At 48.7% G+C, this 23,439-nt stretch overlaps 1 protein-coding gene across 2 annotated transcripts; it reads right to left on the minus strand.

Moving 5' to 3' along the window:
* Positions 1 to 1,514: 1,514 nt before the first annotated feature.
* Positions 1,515 to 22,900, minus strand: TENT5C (terminal nucleotidyltransferase 5C). Of its 2 annotated transcripts, none has more exons than XM_082834023.1 (2): positions 22,815 to 22,900; positions 1,515 to 7,017 (listed from the first exon to the last, which is right to left on the minus strand). In XM_082834023.1, exon 2 carries the CDS (start codon positions 6,989 to 6,991, stop codon positions 5,816 to 5,818), a length of 1,176 nt encoding a protein of 391 aa, XP_082690149.1. In that variant the 5' UTR covers positions 6,992 to 7,017; positions 22,815 to 22,900; the 3' UTR covers positions 1,515 to 5,815. The 2 variants fall into 2 exon arrangements, with proteins under 2 accessions (XP_082690149.1, XP_082690150.1); XM_082834024.1 differs by lacking the exon at positions 22,815 to 22,900 and adding an exon at positions 15,484 to 15,519.
* Positions 22,901 to 23,439: the final 539 nt, after the last annotated feature.

The raw sequence follows: 23,439 nt of genomic DNA on the forward strand, positions 1-23,439 counted from the left end.
CTGGACGATGCCTGGACTAAAATGTTTCCCAGCACGAGAATGAGGCATGATAACACATCCATGTTAGTATCCAGGATTCAGCCTCCTGGTTGCTAGTGGCCCCAGTCCAAGTTCTCGACGGGCAAAAACACCAAGTTCAACATTTGCACAAGTTCAATCTCTGACAGTTGTGTGGGAGGCAGGCTGGGGAAAACGAAACAAGCAGGTGTTCACGATCTAGGTGAAGAGCTGATGCAACACAGTAAGTACAGGAGTCGAAACAGAAGCGGGGAAGGTGGCCTGGGAAGCAGGGTAGATGCGAGAGCCCGGCTGACTTTAGGGGCTCGCTGCACAGAAGGACCTGTGCGCCCCGGGACTGGAAGGAGGGCTGCTTAGCAGGAGAGGTATAAGGCTGGAGCTGCCTGCAAAGGACTCCTCATGGGTTTAAGTCTGACATCTGCCCTTGCACAGCAGAGCCTTAAGCAGTTTTTAATGTCTGGAAGGAGCACAGGCAAGTCTGTTTTAGAAAGAGCCCTCGGATGAGTCGAGAAAAATGGAGGGGAGACACATGATCTGACTCATGAAATAACCCAGGCAAGAGGTGAAGGCCACACCAAAACAGGCAGAATCAAACGTTTCAGAAGGAACATGCAGTACAAACGAGGAGGAAAAGGATCCTGGCATTGGCTCGTAGGGAAACATAAAAGATTGTACAACTGCTCTCTGGTGGATCCTAATTCTTGTGGCCATGGAGGGAGCTGCTCCAAACTTCAGGAGCAGCTCTAGGTCCACACAAAGTATAGCCGGTGTTGAGTAGGTGGCCAGAACGGGGGTAGTCAACGTAAGGCTGATAGAGGCCACTGATTCGGATGTTGACGGCGCCAGGATAAAGGGCGGGGTGAGGAAGCAACAGAGGTGGTGCAGGCTGGGACTCAGGGCTTCAGAGAAAGTGTCATCAGATAAACACGCCATAGTGATCTGGAAGGACTCCGCATACTGGACTGCAGGTAATTCTCAACCTCAGACCAGAAGGTCTCAGAAGGAGGAGCAACAGGCAGGTTGAAGACAAGGGGATGAAGGATTTTACACATTTAAAGACAAGACAACCACTCAGGCATCACTTGGTCACTTCTACACTTCTTTTCCAATGTGGAGACACCATGATAGCAGTTGCATACAGTACAGTTGAGGCTATTTTGGTTCTCTTATTGAAATAGGTGTGGGGCCAAGGTCAAGCTCAAGAGAATCTAGCCTTTAGCACTGAATCGAACAAGGTGCCAGAGAAGGTGGATTTCAAGACCACACCACCTAATGCAAACGTTAGCCGAGATGCTGTGGTCGATGACAAAGCTCAGTTTAAATCCAAATATCAAGGGAATTGCAGCCCCCGAGGTAACCACACAGAGAAAAGCACCACCTTTGGGACAAGTATCCAAGGCTGATAACCGCTGACCGCTGTGCAACGTGTTTCCTGAAAGCTAAAACAAGTTCACCGTTGAAGAGACATAAAGAAATGCGCAGAACTGACATGGTCTTTTTAAATATAGCTTTATTTCTCAAACTCAAAGCTTTATTTCATCAAGTTCTAACACATTTTGCATTGACAAGTGATTTCACCTGCATCCCATAAGAAGGTCAGTGGCCATTACACCAAAGAGGAAACCTCACATATCCTAGGAAATTAGTATTTGAAAGGCTACGCAAGTATACAATAACAAAAAAGCTTCCAATTTAGTCTAATTTGTATCTTTTCATCTATAGTAAGTTGGAAATTAATGGATGAAAACCTAATTTTCCTAAAGCAGTGAGTTTATTTTAAATTCATGAAAAAAAAAAAAAAAGACCAGATTGCTTGAGTTTTAAAACACCCACAGATCCATATTATTGAACGACTTCCTCTTTAGCGGATGGTCTTCTCACCTTCCTATGCAAACACACATGACAATTTGCACCACCCCTCACTAGCCCAGGCAAAACTCCAAGCATTTTCTTTTGCTTCCACTTAAACTATTCTTTAAGGGATAGGTAAACAAGATTTAGAACTTGAACTCAGAAGAAAAGCATTTTCTTTCCTGATCCTCACTTCGGAAGTCTCCAAAAATAATCCTGAAAACTTGCCAGGTCTCTTTAAACACATCCCCCTGCTACACACCCCTCCCTTGGTCCTCTGAATGGAACTGGCCGAACTGGAGTATGTTCCAAAGTCAGCTGTGACATTCTGGTCTCTGCCAGGTTAAAAATCGAGTCTAACCTTGGCACCTGGATGTTCTTTCACCTCACAGAATCTACCCCAAGAGTTCTTCCCTAGTGTGGAGCCCATCAGATACCCGGGAAGCAACGGTCCCAAGGAGCATTAGGGTCTCTGCTCACGACTAGATAACTATCATTTATTCTCTGGAAGAGGACATTTGAGCTCAGAGTCTAGCTGCATCCTAAAACAAGGCACTGGTACCAGAAAGTGAACTAGAAAGGAGGTATTCCTAAAGTTAGGAAGTTGCTTTTGAGTGGTACCATTTCCCAAAGTTAACAAAGCAGGACTAGGTTAAAATCCTAATCTACCATGAAGGTAAGGGGCTAGCGCTAGCAGACAGGCTGAAGGACAAGCACATTCGGGGCTTTAGCAATTTCATTATTATTGCATCACCACAAAACACACGTTCACACACAGTTCTCTGTGACTCAAATCCCCGGGGCGGCGGGGCGGGGGGGGGAGAAGAATATCAAACTCGGGGAGAAAAAAAAACAAACTCTTGAATGCCAAACCACATCTGTTGCCACACACCAGGAACCCAGCATCTTTCCTACCCGCCTCTCCCCACCTGCGAGGCCCTCCCAGCTGTGAGCCATGCCACCTCCCACGTGCAGTCAGCAGGAACCCTGATTTGAAGGTGTCAGTGATGTAGTTTAGTTTCAGAGTTGAAGTTATTGAGTGAGGAATAGTGTCTCACTGCCAAGGTAAGATTTAAAGGTGAGATGAAGCTCGAGGCCAGGAATTGAGCGTGTCCTCTTCTGCCAACGCACGGGGGAAAAGGTACAGCTTTAATCTCACAGCTGCTCAGCCTGATTCCAAGAAGCAGGCTGGGGTAACATGCCCGCAGGAAGCATCAGAAATCTGCTAAGAGTCCCGAAGCAAATGAGGCTGCTTCCATTTATATTAGAACTTGCACTTGAACTTTAGTGCCCTTTGCCACTGCCAAGTTTCATATTACTCAACACACAAAGAAGAGGAACCACTGGACTCAGTACAAGTTCAGAGTACCTGGTGCTTGTGTGAGCAGCGCAAAAGGCAGGTTCCAGCTAGAATTTCCAGACACCTGAAATTCAAGGTTACCTGTTCTGAGGCAGGCAAGAGGCTCACAGAGCAGATGGAGACAACACTAGACCAGGGTGGGATTTCAAAGTGCAGCTTTGGGTGAGGGCAGCTTTTTACCCTGATGGTGCTGGAACACAGGTCTACCCTCAAACTTCAAAACAGCTGGGCTGACTAAGAACTTCAGGTGAAGGGAGTCTATCGAGATGGCCATCGTGCAATGGTGGTAAATAACTGGGGGGGCTGGGGATTTCTAGCAACTTCTGTGCCTCCCTTCATCCTTAAAGGAGGACTAGTACCAGATAGCAGACAGAACGCCAAGGACAAACCGGAAATTTAATGACTTGATGCAGTTCTCATCCCATCTTCATCCGGACCCTCGTTACCCTGATCCACAAGCCTTCTACTAGAAGCAATACTGACTTCTGAGAGCAAGTGCTTATGCTGGCGGCTTTGTCACATTTCAGAGCTTTGGTTAAACAGATCTGTCATCTTTGTGCAAACATGTTGCCATTTGACAACAATGGCAGCCTTTTAAGGTCATGGATGACCACAGAGTTTTTAAAGTTGGGGCTCACTCTTCACTGCCCTTTTTAACACTGAAGCACCCCAGGACCCGCCTCAAGGTAGAACCAGCCTTGACTCAAAGCCAGTGAATTCAAATATAACTACTGGTTCACAGGGAAACAGAAGCTGGTTACGCTAAGAAGTGGCTTCTATTCAACTAGTCCACAACATGGATACCAACTAAGCCTCGGGTTTCAGTCATGCCCGATCTGCTTTCAAGAGGACAACATATTCCAGAGAAAAACCTGAAAATATAATCTTCAGAAAAAGGTACACCACTCCTTTTCTACTAAGCATTAAGGCAACTTCATTGCTTCAAAAAGGAGAAAGCAATCACTCAGGGCTTGGGATCTTTATGGCCACAAGAGAAAGTAAAACTCAGGAGCATGGATTTAACTAAATCACTCAGGAAACTAAGCTGGCTGGCAACGTGGAGTTTCTTTGCCCTTGACACCCTGAAGTGACGCTTTCTAAGAGATCCCACGAAAAGCTTCGAAACACAAAGTCCCTTCCTCTACTGGGAACGCAACAGTAGCCTAGAATTCTCCCATTTGCTAAGCTTGCTTCAGACTAGAGATTAACACTGTTTGCCTTCTAAAGTGCAGAGTATAAACAAGTCTGGTCAATCTACCAGCGTAAGAAAGATTCTTCTTCTTCGTCCTCTCAATTCTTCCCAAATACACCGGCAGGAACCCTCTTGAGGATGCCTCGGGGGCTCGGACACACATGAGGCCCCGCTGATGGAAGGAGCGCCCACCTCACACACAGCACGGGGACAGCAGGTGCGAATCTAAAGCAATTCTAAACCAGAGAACTCTGCCCGCAGGCGCGGACCATTCCACAGGTCACTCGGATCTACTGAAATCCCTGGATTGGTTCGCTGTCCAAAAAGCCTGGAGAAGGAAACCACTATTTTTGAAAAAACAAACACAGAAATCAGCCAAAGTACTCCAGAAAAAACAGCCGGTCATACTTGGAATGTGACCAAAATGGGTTTCCGATTAAAACATGGGAAGACCCTCACATCAGTTACGGCAATGACCCTAGACTCGGCACAATCCTTAGTCTTGGGAAGAGCAAAACGAAAGTGATGAGCTGATGAGGGAAACAAAAAAGTGTCGTTCAATAAGAATTCCTCACTTTTAAGAAAAGAAAAATTGAACATTCACGTTTCCTATTTACAATCCCCCACCACAATTCTACTGAACGTTATGTTGCACAGTTTATTTTGTTTTCAAGTTACATTTCAAGAAAAGGTCTTTTTTTTTTTTTTTTCTCAGCAATTATCTCACAACTCCTCGTGATAGCACGGCATCTAAACCATAAACCACTTCCAACCAGATAGTAATTCTCCAGCTATCGGCTTTGGTTTATTGAGGAGAGAAATCCTCAGCTCTGCTGACCGAGAATAAACATAAGCAATTTAGTCCCTTGAACAAAAATTAAGCCACAAGAGCACCCTCATGTTTACCATTTTCTGCGGGACTAAAATTGACACAAGAAAATAGACCATCCGCACAACTTTCACATAAGTGCTGAGGATTCCAAGTGAGGGCCGACATCCCCTACCCTAGGCTCCAGTGAGAAGCCCAGCGGCTGGAGACTTCTACACTGCCCACGTGTTTCCCAAGCTCAACGACCGCACGGAGCTCAGACGGCCCCGTGCCGATGTTTGGAACACGGCATGTTAGTGTCTGTCTTGGAAAGATGTGGATGGGTCATAGTTCCTATAGCATTTTCCAAAGTGGCCCTGGAATAACAGGTCCCTTTAGGGTTGGCTCATGATATACTGGAGACCCATTCCAATGGGCACACAAAGAAGGAAAAAAAAAAAAAAAAGCATTATCAGAGCTGAGTTCCCCTTTAAAAGCCAAACATCTACATCTAGAAGGAGTCTCCCCTACCTGAGAGCCCTCGCCCTACGGGGGTTCCCCCTGCAGAAACCCTCGGGTCTCAAGGTTAGTTACAGGGCAGCCAGGTGGGGTAGGGCTGGCTGTAGGTGACCGGAGGGTGGGCCACGTAGTAATTGTTGAAGTTGCCGTCGCTGACGTACGGCGCGGGCTGGTAGTAACAGGTGACGGTGGTGGCATTGGGGATGATGTTCTGCTCGGCCAGCACGCGCAGGGCCAGCAGGGAGATGAGGTTCAGGGTCTGCCTGCGCTCGTGGCCCATGAGGCACACGGTGCTCTCGTTCACTACCCTGCGCAGGGTCATGAGGTAGTCGTACTTGCTCCTCTCCTCCTCAGCGAAGTGGTTCTGCAGGTAGGTCTCCAGCTTCCTCTGCTGCTCGAGGATGTCGGGGAAGTCGATGAAGAAGCGGGAACACATGTAGCGCTCCAGCGTCTTGATCTCGTCCTGGTCGGTGGGCCGGAAGTCCCGCACCAGGAGGTTGCTGTACTTGAGCAGCCCCCCGCCCCGGATCTCCTCGGGGTTCTTGGTGGCGATGAGTCTGTTCTGCAGGTGGTCCAAGGCTTCCTCGAAGTCCCCGTACACGCTCTCCCCGATGACAGTGGGGTGCAGGTGCTCGGAGACGGGGTGGCTGGAGCAGTCGTAGAAGAAGAGCAGGGAGTCCAGGATGATCTGGAAAGAGTCCACACTGAACTCGAACTGACGCCGGATGGAGTCCACGAACTTCAGCTCCACGTTCCGCCCGTTCTTGTTGGAGAGGGAGATCAGACTCCAGCGGTCAGTGTCCGTGCGCACCTTCACCAGCTTCTGGACGTACGCCTCCTTCAGGGTGACTGGGCTGATCCGCAGCTTGTTCACGCCCTCCGGCAGGAAGTTCAGGAGGGAGCACAGAACCACATCCCTGACCAGCTGAAACTCGGCCTCCGTGGGCAGAGCCACGTGAAAGATGAGGTCCAGGTCTTTGCAACCCAACCCGTTGTCTTTGACCAAGACGTGGCCGGCCGCGGAGCCGTTCAGCCGGACGTCCTGCACTTTGATGCCCGCCTCCTCCAGCCGGCCGCGGACTGTCTGCACGATGTCCTTCAGCGTGATCTCCAAGGTGGGGAAGTTGCCTCGTCCGTGGATGGGTACGACCTCGGTCAGGACCTCATGCAGCCGGCTCACCTGGTCCCAGGTGAGCACGCTGAAGGACACGCAGTCGCTGGTACTGGGGCTCTCCTCTGCCATCTTGGGGGATGTTCTTGCCGGGGAAACTGAAAGAGAGGGAAGAGAAACAAGAGTGAGGATTCACTTCTATGTGGCAAAGCAGCTCCAGGGACTCAGAGACGATGCCGGTTTCTCTCGGAACATCTTCCTTACTGCAAAGTGGCCAAGAGCACCTGCTGCCCGGTGCTGCTGCTGAGGATTAAGTGAGTTTAAGCACGTTAAGAACAGTGCCTGCATGGAGTAAGGACAATATACACATAAACTTACCCTACACCAAATCTGACAACTTCGGACTTTTGTTTTCTGTGGGGTTTCTTTGTTTTGCCCGTTTTGTCTGCATGAGGGTAGGGTCGGGGGTGGAGTCTGTGTGTGAAGGGAAGCAGACAAACTTACTAAACCGAGTAACCTAAACACAACATTATTCAGTAGAGGGTCTATAGGTTTTGCTAATTTTCCTCGTTTTCCATGGAAATCACCTCTCCTGCTTTGGGCTCCCTAACTACATCCTGAGCTGGCTGATACCTCGGGACAATGCCCACACAGAACACAGGATCCACAAGAGAAGCTTCCTCCTCTTCTCAACCCTGGGCTTAGTCCTGCTAGAATCAAATACGCCGATATCCTCTTCACTTACGGCAGCTGTCTGCCCCGTTACAAACAATCCTGTTACCCAGGGGAGGACCAAGGAGGTGTCTGAACGACAAAATTCCTGAGTAACAAAGGGTTAGGTCAGCCAAGCGGTGGAACCGCTCTGCCCAGCAAGGAGGCCCCACACAGGATATGGAAAACCTCCTCAGGGCAGTGTGATTTTTCAACTGTATTTTGAAAAAGAATCCCTTCAGTCTACCCAAGGAGAACAAAGTTAGCACTCAGTACTAGGAGCAAAACATGTGTCTCGCACATCACCGGCTAGAACCACAAGGTTACCAAAGTAATTTTCAACTAAGTTATATTGTTCAGAAAATGAAACAACAGATCCCCTGGAAATGCTAATATGTAATAACAAAAACGGACACATTAGAAAGCCCAGGTGCTTTGGATCCACATGGGTCACATATTAGCTAGGTGGATGTAAAAGGCTGAGGTGCTGCCCTCAGACTTCACTGCAAACAGAAAGTTTGGCCCCCCCTTCACTTTTCTGACTCGCTAGACACACAGAATCCATCCCAATGACCTGCAGCTTCATTGTTTGGAAGCAGCTGCCTTTGAAAGCACGTCCAGCGTGCGTGGTCCTGGGGTTCCAGCTTGGGTTTTTAGTCCTGCACTGGCGCCAGGGACCCTCGCCTTATCTATAGAGCTCAGATCAATGGGATGGTTGTCGATCCGTGTTGGGGGCACCATTGGACACACCAAGACGAGCTTTCTGGGAGCTGGCCGTCAAGGAGGAGGGTGAGAACACAATGTCTCAATATGAGGCAGTGTGTCGGCGAAAGAAAACGTAATATGAAGGTAGAAGAAGTGTCAGTTGATTGGGGCGAACGGGAAGGCCACAGAGGAGCTCATTTATGGGGCGGGGACACAGCTGACAGAAAGGCAACAAGAGCTCTCAGCTGGGGTCTGAGGGGCAGAAGACAGCCGAGACTTGACAAGTTGTCCAGTCCAGCCATCATGCGCCTCTTCTCAGGCCAGATCACAGGCTCCCTTTAGTATGTAGGTTAAGGGACTGAATTTGCTTAGTCGGCCATGGGAGAGTAGATCACGTGATTAAAGCAGGCTCCAGGAAGGCCAATGGGGGATGGGCACTCTTCTGCTTGCTACTGAAGAATACTTGCCAAAGGGAAGGTAAACGTTTTCCTTCAAACCTGTTTGGACAGCGTCAGAAAGCCCTAGGCTATCCTACCAAAGCACTTCTAAGTTAAGGATACCATGCAAAATTTGTGATGAAATACCTGATGTTTACTGTGGCCGTCCTTTGGTTTCAAGTCAGATCTGGGACAGTAGAGATCTCTTTTTAACGTGCTCTATATGCGCTTGGTTCTTTGTGGCCCCTTTAATGACGAGCGTAGCACACGTTACACTTGTGCCAAGTGTGTAGGGCACTACACGATTAAGTTCAAATGGTTACAGAAAGGTATGGGTCCAGCTTTGTTTTGAAACACTGTTCAACTATGATTTAGTGACATAGATTTCTGCCAGGTGTGTTGATTTACCTATAAAAATACAACTTGCTTTACCCTGTGTATCAGCTGTTAGTGTGCTTCCAAGGCTCGGGTTTCTGATGTGGGCATACGAAGTCACAGCCACAGAGGAGCTGCAATTCAATCAGTACTTGGAAAAGAAGGAACAATTAATTTTAAGAAAATCTCTAGGAAGAAACTCGATAATGTTGTAGAGGAGAATAGTTGTAGGAATCACTTTTGACTCGTGCCTTTTTTTAAGGACTTGTTAAAAGAAAAGGAGTCATCTAAAGTCAGGACTACTCCCACCTCTAGAACAGTAGCTCTTAACATTAGAAGCGGAACATCTAAGACCAGAGAGAATCTGAGGAAAGCTACCACTCATTCTTGGGGCGGGGGTGGAGGGTGGGAGGTGTAGTACCTATGCATGAAAATGTTCACATATTTTAAAATCTCTGACATTGTAGTAGATTCAAAGTTAGAATCTATTTTAGACTGGAAATTCGTAAGGTTCTAATGGGAAGAGGGGCAGGAACAGCCAGAGAAGTTATTAAACATTGGAATGATGTCTACTAGCCTCTGGTAAGAGATATTATGAAGCTACAATAACCGATAACAGCAATGATATGGGCAGGAAAAGGCAGACAAAGAGATGAAACCGAATTTTTTAAATCTAGAATGAAAATCTAGTACATAAGGGGATTTAGTGTATAAAAAGGAGGCATTCGAAATAGTAAAGGGAAATTTTTGAGACATCTGGATAGTTTTCTAGATTTTAAAAATAAGCAAGGATGGCTCCTTAGCTTGTGCCAATCTGAGATCTAGACGGATGAATCAAAGACTTAAGTGTAAAAGGATGAAACCCTAACAATACCAGAAAAACATGAAATTTATGTAAATTTACATAGAATGGGTATTCCTTTCTAAATCATACAGAAGTCGCAAAAAATTGATACATTTGCCTATATAAAAATTAACACATCTACATGGTGAAAACACCATAAAGACGTGAGAAGACAAAACCAGGAAAATACTTGTAACATTAGACAAAGCAGTCATTTCCTTAATGAATAAGGAGCTCCTACACATCAGGAATACTAGAACCCCAACATAAAAGAAGGGGCAAAGGACATCAACAGTGGCTCAGACACTTAACATATTCAAACTTACCTTAAGGGGTGGGCAAATTTGGACTCCGGTGTATCATTTTTCCCTATCAGATTGGCAAAGACCGAGAAGCAGACACTTCTGGTACACTGCCCGTGGGTTCTCTCTGAAGAACAACATGGGACCCTCAGTTTCAGTGGACACACTCTTTGGCATAGCAATTCTACTTCTAGGAAGTCCACTTTGGATTTTATCCTGTGAGTATACACGCAAGTATGCGCAAGGATATTCGCTGAGGAATTATGTATAAAGCTACAAAGAGTCATCGGTAAAGGAAGTTAAATGACTCGATGCATGTATGCAACAGGATACAAATGCCTGCAGTTGTCCAAAAGAATGGTGGCTGCTCTATCTGTATGAATATGAAATGCTCATCAAGACTGATTAAGAAAAAGCAAGTGTGAAACTGCGTGTGTAAAAGCACAAGTCTATGCTTACACAATCAAAAATCTCTGGAAGGATATACAAGTAGTTCAGCTTACACCAAATACCACTTCTAGGCTGGGGTACAGGGTCCAAAGAAGACTTATTTTATCGCTTTTGAATTTGGAACCTACACATGTATTAGTTGAAAAAAGTTAAAATCTTATGAACCATATTCCAAAATCTCTCCCCTTTGAGCCTTCTAATCTGCTACCTTGTTTAATTCCTTCAATTCCTTTCCTCCTAGCCCTCCCCACCATCCCTGTGTCCACGTGCCAAAACCGAATACACTTAGAAGCTTCCCCTCCAAGCCTAAAAACCGATCTCTAGAGGGGCAGGCAGAGGAGGAGGGACAGTGTTTATCTGGAATGGCTTTTAGTCAATTTTCTACTTCTGCGGTGTTTAAAAGATGATGTCTGTTGTCTATCCAAAAAAAAAACCCCACAACTTTCAAAACGATGGATAAGTCATCTCATCTAGTGTCATTCTATGTTTAGTATCCAAAAACGTTTTCTGTAGTTTTACAAGAATTACTATGTCTCATTTCAGACGTATTACAGCTACCCTCATGGTGCTGTTGGTTACTGGCTACAGTTGCAAGAACCTTAATAAATGCAGTAAACACTTTTTCAGGAACCTAAGATGCCTATAGTTGGCATCTTCCATGTCAACAACTTCTGACACATATATGAATAATGGAGTTAACTCTTAGAAAAAAGTAGTCTATATAAAAGCACAGTGCAGAACACGTGCCCAGTCCATGGTATAGTTTTTAATTCTCCCAATTTCCTGTGCCGTAGATCTGGAGCAGCTCTCGAAGCGGTTGAAGGCTCAAATTTAGGCTGAGTTATATTTGTTGTTTAGCTTTATTAGAAGAGCCCAACATAAGTTATCGGTGCCTATTAGAAATGAATCCTTTGTTTTCCCTCACCCATCCAAACAATTGCAAATATCAAAAGTACATTTACAGGTTACTTAGACAAACGTATTACCAGAATAAATCCAAGTCATAGGCCCTTAGTGCTTAGATAACACACCAGAGCTTCGTGTAAGGGTTTTAGTTTTAATTAACCACTTGAGATCAGCATTGATATAATCCCCGTATAAAAGAATCACTTGAAACACACAGTCTCAGTTCATGAAAGGCTCTGGTTAAAGGCAAATTCTAATTAGCAGAATTAACGAAATAGTAACTAGAAAAAAAATTAACTTGCAGCCTGGTAAGTTCAGACTAAAGTGTTTGATTTCCCTTTACTTGTCTGAGAAGCAGATGCCTTGTATTTTGCACTAGAAACTGGGAAAGGTGGGAACCGCGATTGCTCACTGATTTGAAAATTCAGGCACCTTTTTACAAGTGAGGACGACCGGCTGCCTGCTCCGTTTAATCTGCTACTTAATCTTCGAAAAAGTTTGACTTGTGATGAATGACTATCTCAGGTTCCCCTGAATTCCCTTTTCTTTTAGCATCTGGCTGCAGCAGAAGGATAAAATACACACATGAGTGGAAAACGAGTTTGTAGAGATGGCAGCAGAAGGTGAGAGGAAAAGACGAACTAAGCCCAAAGAGTAAACCAAGCTCCCTGAGCACACGAACTTTCCTTTGTTTCCCACTGCCTGGCACACTCGGGGCAGGCTGATCCGAAAACCAGTTTGAGTCCTCATTGAAAAGAGAGAAAAAAAAAAAAAAAAAGTTATTTCTACTGCTGCTCCCTGCCTTATCTAGATCCCAGAAACAAGAGTGACAGAGGCTACGAGAGCACGAGGGGACTCCGGGTAGGCAAGAGGACAGGCAGATGGACGGGTTGGAGATGAACGCTAAGAGCACCTGTAATACGTCTAGGCCTTATGGACGAGGGCTTGGGTCAAATCAACACTGATTTGTTTGTGCCTGGCCTTAGCTGTAGAAATGCCCAGAGTCTCCTTGGCATGTGTGGAGATGTACATCCGCGAAGTTAAAGACGGTATATATTTAAGCCTAGGCCTGTGACATCTGACATGGAAGCTCCAGAAGGTTCCATGGAAATGCTGCAGCGTGAAAGAGGCGCTCTCAGCTATGGCAGCCCATCTAGCCCACAGACAACTGAACGGCACCCACTTCCCCCGACCCTGCCGTGGGCTTAAGAACACAAAAGAATCTCAAACACGTTACAGCATTCCTTTGATGACAATGTGCTGTTAACCGGATGTTACCCCAACGGCCTGGATCTTCCTAGTGACCCTTTCCAGCTCAGGGTCAGAGACCCAGCCATGCGCGGTGGACTGACTGGTGACAGACTCCAAGGGAGCTGTGTATGGGGCACAAAGACCCCTGCCGTCCCCGGCTCCTGGCCCGGGGGGGACCCATGTGCCCGTGGCTGCGATCTCCCACACATCATCTTCTCCTCCGTGTACAACTGAGGGCACTTTAAGCAAAAAGAAACTACTTCCTTGCCTATAGAAGCTTAGAGGATTTAAGCAGAAGTGAAAGTAGATGGCAACACTCGTCATAACATCCCATCCCACCTCTTCCTTCATCTAGCTGACGGAATGGAAACCACAGCTCTGGGCCTATTTCTTTTTCTCCTCTAAAATGAAGGTGTAGAGGTGTGTGGGCAAGCAGGCAGAAGAGTACTCCGTACAAGCCGCTTCACGTCCACTCCCATTCATCTCCACAAGCACTCTGAGGAAGCAACAACTGTCCCTTTTACACAAAGAATAAGGATCAGGAAAGATTCAGCAAATTGACCCCAGATCCTCAGCTCTGGACCTAATGTTCTGACTCTTGGAACTGGAACAACTTCCACCAAGGTCAAGTTCTGCCACTGGTGGGTGGCAGGGGGGGGAGAAGGCAGTAAAGCTCTTAAGCTACAAACCCACACGTGCACTGGGATGACCAGAGCTCACTGCTACCAAAGCGATCTTTTCTAAAACAGAAATTGTACTGGTCTTATCCCAAAAAAAGGAGCTACCTTCTGCCAACTCTACGACTGCGACACCTTACCTTCCCATCGGCCCTTATCCCCACTGTACACGCTGAAGACAGCAAAGCTTCAGTCAACCAGCCTTTACTGCCCGCTTGAGTGCAGGCTCTTCCTGTAGAGACGGCCACAGCCAGGGGACGCCAAGTGTGACCAGATGTTTGGCCAGGTGCCCCATGAGCCACCAAACTATTTGACAGTGTCCCAAACAGGCGGCGAAACAGTGCTGTTAAGTTCATCTGGATCAACCCATCCGGTTCCTACAACAAGCCTGTACGGGAGATACTATTTCCCTACTTTCACAGGTGGGGAAACTGGAGAACAAAGAGGATACACACGTTGTTAACTGTCCAAGGACGCACTGCTGGGAAGTGGCAGAAATGGGACTTAGGAGGCTTCCTAGGTGGCAGGCAGCTCTGGTATCCGTGTTGGGGTGAGGGCAGGGCTTTGAAGGTAAGCTGGTTGTTCAGGTAGTTGTAGGAAGGAGACAGCAGTAAGAAGGAAAAAGAGAAGAAAGGTATGAAGCTTTGTTATCAGAGGGTGGGAAAGAAGTTGGCTACAAGTGTTAAGGCCCCCTGTGTGGAGTAAGGCCAGACGGCAAGTGCTGCAAGCAGGCAGAAGCATTTAGAATGAAAGTAACTAACAACTGTCAGTACAGAAACTCCCTCCCTCAAAACCGTCATGGATTTGGGCGTGTGTCCAGCCTGATGAGAGCCACCAGAATGAACATAATTAAGTGTAGTCATGCGAATGTTTGTTGTAAAGGAACAATGGCTGAAAGATGAAGGCCTAGGATCCTCATTTCTGAGGAAGCTCCAGGATACCAGCCAGGTTGGGAGGCAGTGGTGATTTCAGAGAAAGCAAGTCCCGAAGGGAGAGAGAAGCCAGGAGTGGAAGGAGCTGGGATAGTCAGCTTACTGGGCAAGCATTAAGAGGAAAAAATAATAGCACAGGAGAGAGCTTTTAGGAATGGGCTGATCCTGGTCTGGACCTGCAACGAAGGCACATGCCCTGCTCACAGAATAAAGGAACAGCTGCTGGGAGTCACTCTGGTGGCTGGAAGATCAGGATTGTGAATCTGCGGATGAAGCAACAGAACAAGACACTCCCTGCCGACAAGACGGTAACTTTATCAGATCCAAGAACAAATAACCCAACGGGAGCTGCAGAGAGAAGGTAGGTAGATTGGCAAGAAGTGATCAGGACCCCAAGGGCTGGCACAGGAAGGAGAGCTGGAACAGACTTGAAACAGAAACAGCCTGGAACAGACTGACGAAGGCCTGCACGTTGAACCTAAGACTGGACACCTGCCCCTTTTCCCACCTGTGTGCAGTCTGACCCCTGAGATCCTTTCACCCTCCAGAGAGAGCCAGGGACTTGGAATGACCACGGACTTGATATATGCTGCAGCAGATAAGGGGGCAAAAAGGAGAAAAACCAGGGTCAACAGGGATTCAGCCTTCTGCAGAGAAATCCTCCCTTACTCCTTGAATTCCTAGGGAGGTGAAGGTCAAAGTCATCTAGGACCAGAGGGAAGCCTGAGGAAGCCTTTTGTCTGCCAGCTGCCAGCCCCTCGGCAGGGCCCCTGGCCCACCACCTGGGAGGAGGCCACATTCTGGAGACGCTCCCCGCTGCCCCCAAACACACTAGGAAGTCACAGGTAACTGAGACCACACCTGTGGTTCATGTACCTGAATAAGAAGTTCCATTAGTAGACAGCCCAAAGCAGCAGAACCAGATAAAATAATGCCTCGCTTATGAAAAGGACAAGAAAATGTATTCTTTGTTAACTTTTTACAGGAAGTTATGCTTACAGCTGCTCACTCGAACACCCACAAACACACTCTACCTCAGTCCAAAGATATAAGCGCCCCATGCCACAAAGCTGCGCCCGGGGAAAACTGCTCTCGGTCAGGGACACAACAAACCCCGCAGGTGGTCTTTTCTCACTCAGCTCCAGCACGTTCAGCCAGAGGCCTCAACCTATTTTCTCAGGGTTAGCAGCATCCTCCTAGCCATTCAGCGCTCATGTGTACTAGAGTCTAAAAATTTGGTTCAATTCCCACGGCAACAGGGATGCTGCCTGAGCCAAAGGCAAAGAGTGTCCCAGATGGAAGCAGAAGCGGGAAGAGAGGCCAGTGCCCCGTCGCTCTGCCCAGGCTTTCCCAGTGGGAGGGCCCTCACAAGCGCTCCCTCCCCACTGATGCCAACATACAGTCTGCACGGTTATCAGTGCCTGGGCCCCGTCCACAGACACCCGCCCTGAGACGACTCCAAACAGAAAGCTCTTTCCTGTCTTTCAAAATAGGACGCTTAAGTAAGTGTGGTTGGAGAGATAACGCTGGAAGAACGCACGCTGCGGCAGCAAAACAACGTGAGACAGAATAAAAACACTGTCCCGGATGTTGTAACAGGGACACCACAGAAGTTCAAGTGCTTAAAGGAATACCCTGAATCGTTGCAAATGTAAGTATTAACAAGGTCAGAACACAGATATCTCTGGATGGGAGAGAGGCATAGAAGCCTTGATTTTTCCAAGGTGTCAGCATGATTAAGTGCTGCATACTCAACTTGAACTGGAAATAATCCTTGCTGCTCCTGGGTACCTCCCTCCCTCCTACCAAATGCCTGTTTCTAAGGCAGAGATGTTACTAGTCTGAACTCATTTAAAGAGCTCCCCAGAGCTGGCCCTACAGTTTTAGAGACTGACTAGGCTGAGGAAAATAGGACAATTCCTCGGAGGCTTTACTGTAAAGATGAACAAGTTTACACACAACCCGTAGGGTTTAAGGGCTGACAGCCCCCAGGTTTTTATCAAGGGCTGTGTCCACAAACGAAGTTACCATCTAACGTTCTAGTTCAGAGCTTTGAACTGTTGTTAGTTGTCCAAAATGAGGGCCTCAGTCAGCTAAAAGCCCCACCTCATCACCAGCAGCAACCCGTGGGCCTCATCAGGAAAGAGACGAGCACTCTCAGTTGCTCTAATGCAGCATTTCTCCTGCTTTGGACCTATACCCCCCTTTACGGACACCTGAGCATGAGCCGCCTCCATTTCAGGGAGGACGCTAATTACACATCCAGTTCCACCCCAGTCGTAGTTTTGCATAGATCCTTCCCTGCAGAGTTAACTTTCGCACAGCAGGTACCTGACCTCCAGGTACTAAGCATGGTGGCAGCCCAAGCGAACACCACCAGGCTCAGGGGTCCTTCTGACATCATCAGAAATACTGCTGAGAACAGAAATCGGGGTAGGAGGGCAGGGGAGGGGGGAAGGAGTGGAGGGGTAGGATTAAAGTGAAGGAGCAAGGCCATGGAGTGGTAGCTATTTCCGCACCAACTGCACAGGAGGAGGCCAGACCACCTTGTCTTTGGTATCTTCACCTGTGTGAGCTGTACAAGCCATGCATGTGGCCCACTGGGATGCCTGTCGTCAAATTAGCATCTACCAAGTCACGTGCTGCTGTTATCAGGCATCCTGTGGACACCTTTTACATGAAAGTTATTTTCTCTACCATTTTCAAATTTTAATTGTCGATAAATTGTTAGAGTCCTGGTCCCCTGCCAATCTCAGAAGATTTTATCTTCAGTTCTTCGAAATTCTATTACTACCTTATGATTATTCTCTAAGAAACTATAGACAAACAAGAGAACAAGCACTGGACTAGGACTCAAACATCCTGTGTTTCGGTGTCAGGTCTGACTCACACAGTGAATGATTATCAGCAAGGGGGCCACAACGACTGAGCTTCCTTTCGTTCCTTCAGATATCTGAGTACCTACAACATGCCAAGCACTGTTCTAGGAGCTTACGGTCTATCGGGAAGCAAGAGACCAAGATCTCTGCCCCTGCAGAGCTTAGATCCTATAGATCCTAGCTCGCACAATTCCTCCAAAACCTCTTGCCTCCCACACGAGGAGAATCAGGATTTAACAGTGAAACATTTTTGCAGATGGTCTAGATCTGTGCCACCCAATAATGTATCCACAAGCTGTTGGGTGCTTGAAATGGGACAAGTCCAAATTGAGATGTGCTGTGAACGTAAAATACACACTGGACTTTGAGGATTCCGTACGAGGGGGAAAAAAGTAAAATAACTCATAATATTTTTATATTGATTACAAATTGAAAAGATAGTATTTGACATGACAGGTTAAACAGAATTATGTTCACCTGCTTATTTTTACTTTTTAATGTGACTACTAGAAACTTAATTGTGACTCATATTTCTACTGTCCTCCTTACAGTGAAGAAACTGAAGAGGTAGAACCTAAAGAAAGAGGCAGTGGCGCTTCCAGGACCAGAACCCAGGTGTCCTCACAACTAAAGCAGCCTCAGAAGCAGGGAGGGGGTAAGGATGAAGACAACAAAGGTTCTGGGCAAGGGAGATAGCAGCAGCGCCAGTGCCCCACCCAACACCCCCAGGGCCGGCACCTGGACACACGGCAGGTGCCCAGTTCGCACCCAGTTCATCTCTGCACGTGGGTCAGCAACCTTCCCAGGACTGGCCAAGCCCACACAGAGTCAGCCGGCTGCGGTGGTCCTGATGCCCACCTCCTCAGCCGTCGCAGGTCAGGGATAAACAGGGGGTGTCTGGAGGATAAGGGGTAGCCAGCCAGGCGAGGTAGAGGATTACCCCTTCTCCCATCCTAGTGAGGGCTATGCAAGGTGAGAGGAGCTTATGACAACACGACAGGGTGGGAGCAGTTCAAGATTCATGGATAATTTTCTTCTCAAAATGTGTTTACGGGGAGCAAATCGAGAAACAGATATGGAACTTTTTGCGCTCATCCAATTTAAGATAAGGTTTGAAAAAAACTAGAAAATAAGGTACAAGGTAGAACTGTAAAGAAGTACTGATGAGAAGAGGTGTGGGATAAGGGGATCCCCAGATGGGGTAAGATCAGACGCCTCTGAGAGGGTCCAAAGCTGGATTAAAATAAAGTTTGGTGAGGAAGAAGGAGCATTAACTTGCTCAAATATTTGAGTGTGTATTCCATGAGGCAAGGTAGGTCAATTAGGAAGGGAGGTCAGGAAAGAATAGAAGGTCAGAAAAGGTACAGGTCCTCAAAGGAGCGCATCTTCTAGAGGGAGGGGCAGTTCCCGTGAGTTCTTAAGGTGTTTGTCGGAGGTGCCGGGACGGAGAGCTGGCCAGAGACAGGGAGAGGCGCTGGGCCAGAGCTCTCATGGAGCTGCTGTCTGCAGCCCTAAACCAGGTCAGCGATGGTAGCGGGAAACAAAAAGTTAAAAAGAGAAAGACTCAGCAGAACGAGCACCCAAGTGAATGTGGAGAGAGAGAGGCTGAGTGCGCGTTGCGAGGCTGTGCTGGGGTGGATGGGCAGGGGGGAGGGCTCGAAGGGGGCGGGTCTGGAGCTCAGCCTGAGGGGTTTCAGCTGTCGGCCAATTAGTCGTCACTGCTCCTCGCTCCAAACCTACACCAGAGGCCTCCGTTTTTAAAAAGGCCCCGAAGCCACTCAGCATTCTGGGCCCGGAGCTTGCGATCCAAAAACGTGTGCCAGCACCTTGGCCCATCAGGACGCCATCTCCTGAAGTGTGCTTCCCTCTCTGAGAGGAATGGCAGTCGGATGCCAGCAGAGCACTGGATCCAGTTAACAGGCACACCTTCTGAGTGCCAGGTCCTGCACTGGGCATTCAGCAATGAGCACAGACCCCTGCCTTCCTGGGGCTCACAGGCCAGCGGCTGCAACAAACCGGCGAAACCCAAGTGCCTCAAGGACATTCTGAGGTGGACCCAGCTCCTCTTGCATCCAGAGCATTTCCACAGGCCTTTTCACATACCATCCCCTTGGCCTGCTTGGCACCTGGCACAAACTACTACCTAGGAAGCACTTAACCACTTACGGACTCAGTCACTGTTATCCAAGAAATAAACACTTTACACAGTTGGGTGACCAAGACTCCCAAAGGCTCTGAGACTAAAAAACATCCTACACAGAGTTGCTTAACATCAGCAATTATTTCTTCACATTAGTTTTTCCCTATTGTTCCAAGAGTTTCTGCAAACAGTTCTAGAACAGGCTACAGGGCCCAGCTGTACAAAATCTATTAATTCTAAACAATTCATAAGGCTTTCTTACACAGTTGGGCTACACAAAGATGCTTCCTCTAAACCATTTAAATTCCAAATATAAGCTTCCTTATGAATGCATGTAGTGAAAGGATAAAAACGTTTGAAACCAGAAGTTCCAGAAGCATCACTAGAGATCAGCACCACTGCTGTACCCGAGTGGCTTTAAACACATGAACACTTCTTTAAACACAGAGGTGTCCGCTTCATCATAATACTGCTTATGCCCATTTATTTAACACGTTACAGTCAAAACACCAAGATGGCAGAAAGCATTTTTCTATATCGCCTTGTTTACCTCAGTGACAACACATAAAAGCAATGGACCTTATCTAACCAGAGTAATGTTTTATCCCAAGTAACACCTCAGACTCTGCATTGCTTCCCCTTAAACCCCGCCCCCCCCATAACAACAACAACAGATACACCCCAGAGCCCCGTGTGAGACCGAGAAACCCAAACACAACATCACAAGTTTAACTTAACTCATGAAACGAGTCCCGGGCATCCATAAGATGTTTTCTCGGCAACACAACAAGGGTTTACCACATCCGTTCGCTGCTCTTGGCTTGTCTTTAGTGACTGACACCATGCACACAACATATCAAAGATGAAAATGAAGACAGGGTACTACTTAGTTGAGCGGTTGAAAAAATAATGGCATTTTCTAATTTTGTATCGAATGTGCCCAGTTTCTGGCACTGGGAGAACAAGGACGCTACAGTCCACTCTAAGTTATCTTTACTGCTGGGCAGTTCCTTGGACTCTCAGAAGTGTGAGGACTTCTCTGTTCTGATGGGCAGTGCATGACGTGCACAATCTGGCCTGGCCTTGAACACTGCGGGACGCAGGCTCAGTGCGGCACTGAGAGGTGAGGCAGGGGAGCTTCTGCAACTCAGGATGGGATTTCGGTGGCTACTTGTACGCACAGGAGAGCTGAGCACATTAGTAGGCAGAGCCATAGGTGCTCAACCAAATCACGGTCATTCTGACAAACAGGCCAAACGCCAGTCCTTTCCTTCAGTTACCCCAACTTAATCTCTGGATACAAGGCAGGTATTGTGGAAGAAATTCAACATAAAAAGTGCTGCTGTTCGCTCTGTGGACACACACTAACTTATGAAATTAAGGACCTTTGTTTGGGGTAACAATTTAGAGGCCTTCTGGCAGAGAAAAAAGTTTTTTTTCACTTTGAGGTTAAATTTACCCACAGCTACCTGAAAAATTATATATAATATACCAAAATCTGCTTTCTAAAAACTCTTTATTGAGAATAAATGGACGCTAAAGATGTGGGTATACCTTAAGACACAAGGTTTCAGTTATCTCAAGTAAAAGCTTGACTCCAGAGATACTAAGCTCTTCATCTTCCCAAACAAGAATGTCAAAGGGCAGAATCCCTGCTGGTCCAGCTCAGAGCTTCCCTGAAAGGGAAGAGAAAAGTCAGCGTTCTCTAGTCCCCACCCCAACCCCTTGGATGGCAGGGTCTCACTCCCCCAGTAACACCTCTGGGGGTTTAAGAAGGCACAGTTCCTGGTAAGCGCTCCTACCACCCTGACGGCTGCCTGGCTTGCTTCCCTGCCAAGTTACTCACGTTGAAAGGTTGGTGTAGCCAACAACGGCCACTCACATCCCCCCTGCAGGGCAGCTGGGCCAAGCCAGAAGTCTACTTCAGGAGGATTTAATAATCTTCACTTTATTTCCTGGGGAGGTTCAGGCTCCCAACCCACCTACCAAATATCCTGAATACCAACTGTCACAATACAAATGATTACAAAGTCTTTATAAACGCTTAATGTAATAAGTGCACTTGAAGAGTCCACGGTTTGCATGTTATAACTCCATAACAGATAAACAAACGTTAAAAGGCAGCAGGTCCCTACTTAAGACAAAGATTTAGTCAGCCCTGCAGAAGTCTTCCTCCGGACAAAAAAAAAAGCGGGGCGGGGGGAGGGGGGAGCGGAAGGGGACCGAGCTGATCCTTCCCGCGGGGTCCAGCTCTAATATTCGGTTCTAGTGAGCCCTGCTCAAGTCGCGTTCTCCAGAGAAACTCGCCAGGCATTTCCCCGGAAGTCCTCCCTTCCTTCGAGGTAGCGTCGTTTTGTTTTCTCCGGGCGTTCTGCGTTTAGGTGTACAGGCTACCAACCTGTACTCGTCAGGTTCGTCCCCCTCCTCCGACTCCCTCCCACCGCCGCGATCTGGACTGCGACACCTCCCGGGCACCGTGCCTCTAAGCCGCCCGCGGCCCCGCTAGCCGACTCCACTTAACGGCCGTGGCTTTCAGACTACAGGTTAAGCAAGTTTCACTCCTCAAAGGGGAGGAACCAGGTCACCGACGCAGTATTCCTGAGAAGTTTCCGAGAGGAGCGCAGCGCACGAGTCACTCGCTTGGATCACTTTGCGGCTCTCGGTGTCCCCAGTCTAGTGCGAGTGCAGGAAAAGTTAGGGATCTCCGCCCTCTCCTCAAAACCCTGGCCCAGGTTCCGAGCCTGGGGACCACCCCTCCCCTCCCCGGCCAGATGCAGCCCCTGACCGCCGCGTCTCCAACTGCGCCTTCCGAAACCGCCGCCGTCGAATTTGCGCCCGGCCGACCGGCCGAGGTGTGCGCGCCCGCGGGAGCGCCGGGGCGAGCCCGAGAGACCGCACGCAAGGCAGGGGTGGGGCGGGCGCCGTCGGACCCGGGGAAGGTGCTGAAGGCCCCCATCACACACTCTTCGGCCGCCCGGCCCGCGACTGGCCAAAGCGCAGCCTGCGCGATGCGCGGAGCAGGAACTCGCTGAAGTTTGCCAGCCCCGGCCGAAGTCTCTGGAAAGTTGTAGCTCCCTCTCGGAGCGTCTCGCCTGGCCCTCGGGGGCGGGCTGTTTAGGGGGCGGGGGTGACGTCGCGGGGGCTGAAGGGGAAGGGAGCACAGGGGCCCGGCACCTGTCCGCACCTCGCCTCTGGCCGCCGTGCCCCCACCAGGCTTGGAGAAGACTGGAGCTCCGCTCGGCCGGGGCAGATTTCCCAACCCCCCCACCCCACCCCGAGGGCAGAACTCGCGGCTCTCCGGAACTGCGCATCCTCGCACCTTTAGAGAAGGGGGCCGTGGACTCACCCGGGCGGCAGCGGAGGAGACCACAGATGCAGGTCCTTGGCGTGGGCAGCCCCCAGCAGGAGCGGCGCGGTCACTACAGCCCCCAGGCAGCGGCACAGAGTGAACCGTCCTGCCGCCGCCCCCTCCGTTCTTAAACGACCTGACCACGCCCCCGCCCGCCACGACCGCCCCAACCCCCGCCCCTTAGCCTGCCCTCCCGGGGGAGCGAGGGGCGGGGCGGGGCGGAGCCGTCGCCCAAGGGATCCTTCCGCCTGGGCGCTGACGGCGAGGGCAGGGCGAAAGGTGCCCTCTGATTGGCTCCTCGGGTGAATGGTTGCCGAGAGACGAGTAAATCTTCGGCGGCTAGAAGGGGCCGGGGTGCCAAAGGGAGTAGCACTACGCAGGCGCAATAGAGAGGGGCTGCGTCGACACCCCCTTAACTTTGGAGCTGCTGGGACTCCCTTCTTTTCTGCTTTTCACTACGCTCTTTTCTGCCATTCCTATCACATAACTTCTCCACCACCCTCCACATCCCGCCCAAGTTTTTCCCGTCTCTATTCCGCTCCCGCGCAGGCCTGTTTTTCTTTTGCTCCTCTGGGGATTTTCGCTTTAGTTCTCTCTCCAGGAGTGGGGAGTGAAATCTCCA

This window comes from Leucopleurus acutus, assembly GCF_964270905.1.
Source record: "Leucopleurus acutus genome assembly, chromosome: 2".
NCBI lineage: Eukaryota > Metazoa > Chordata > Mammalia > Artiodactyla > Delphinidae > Leucopleurus > Leucopleurus acutus.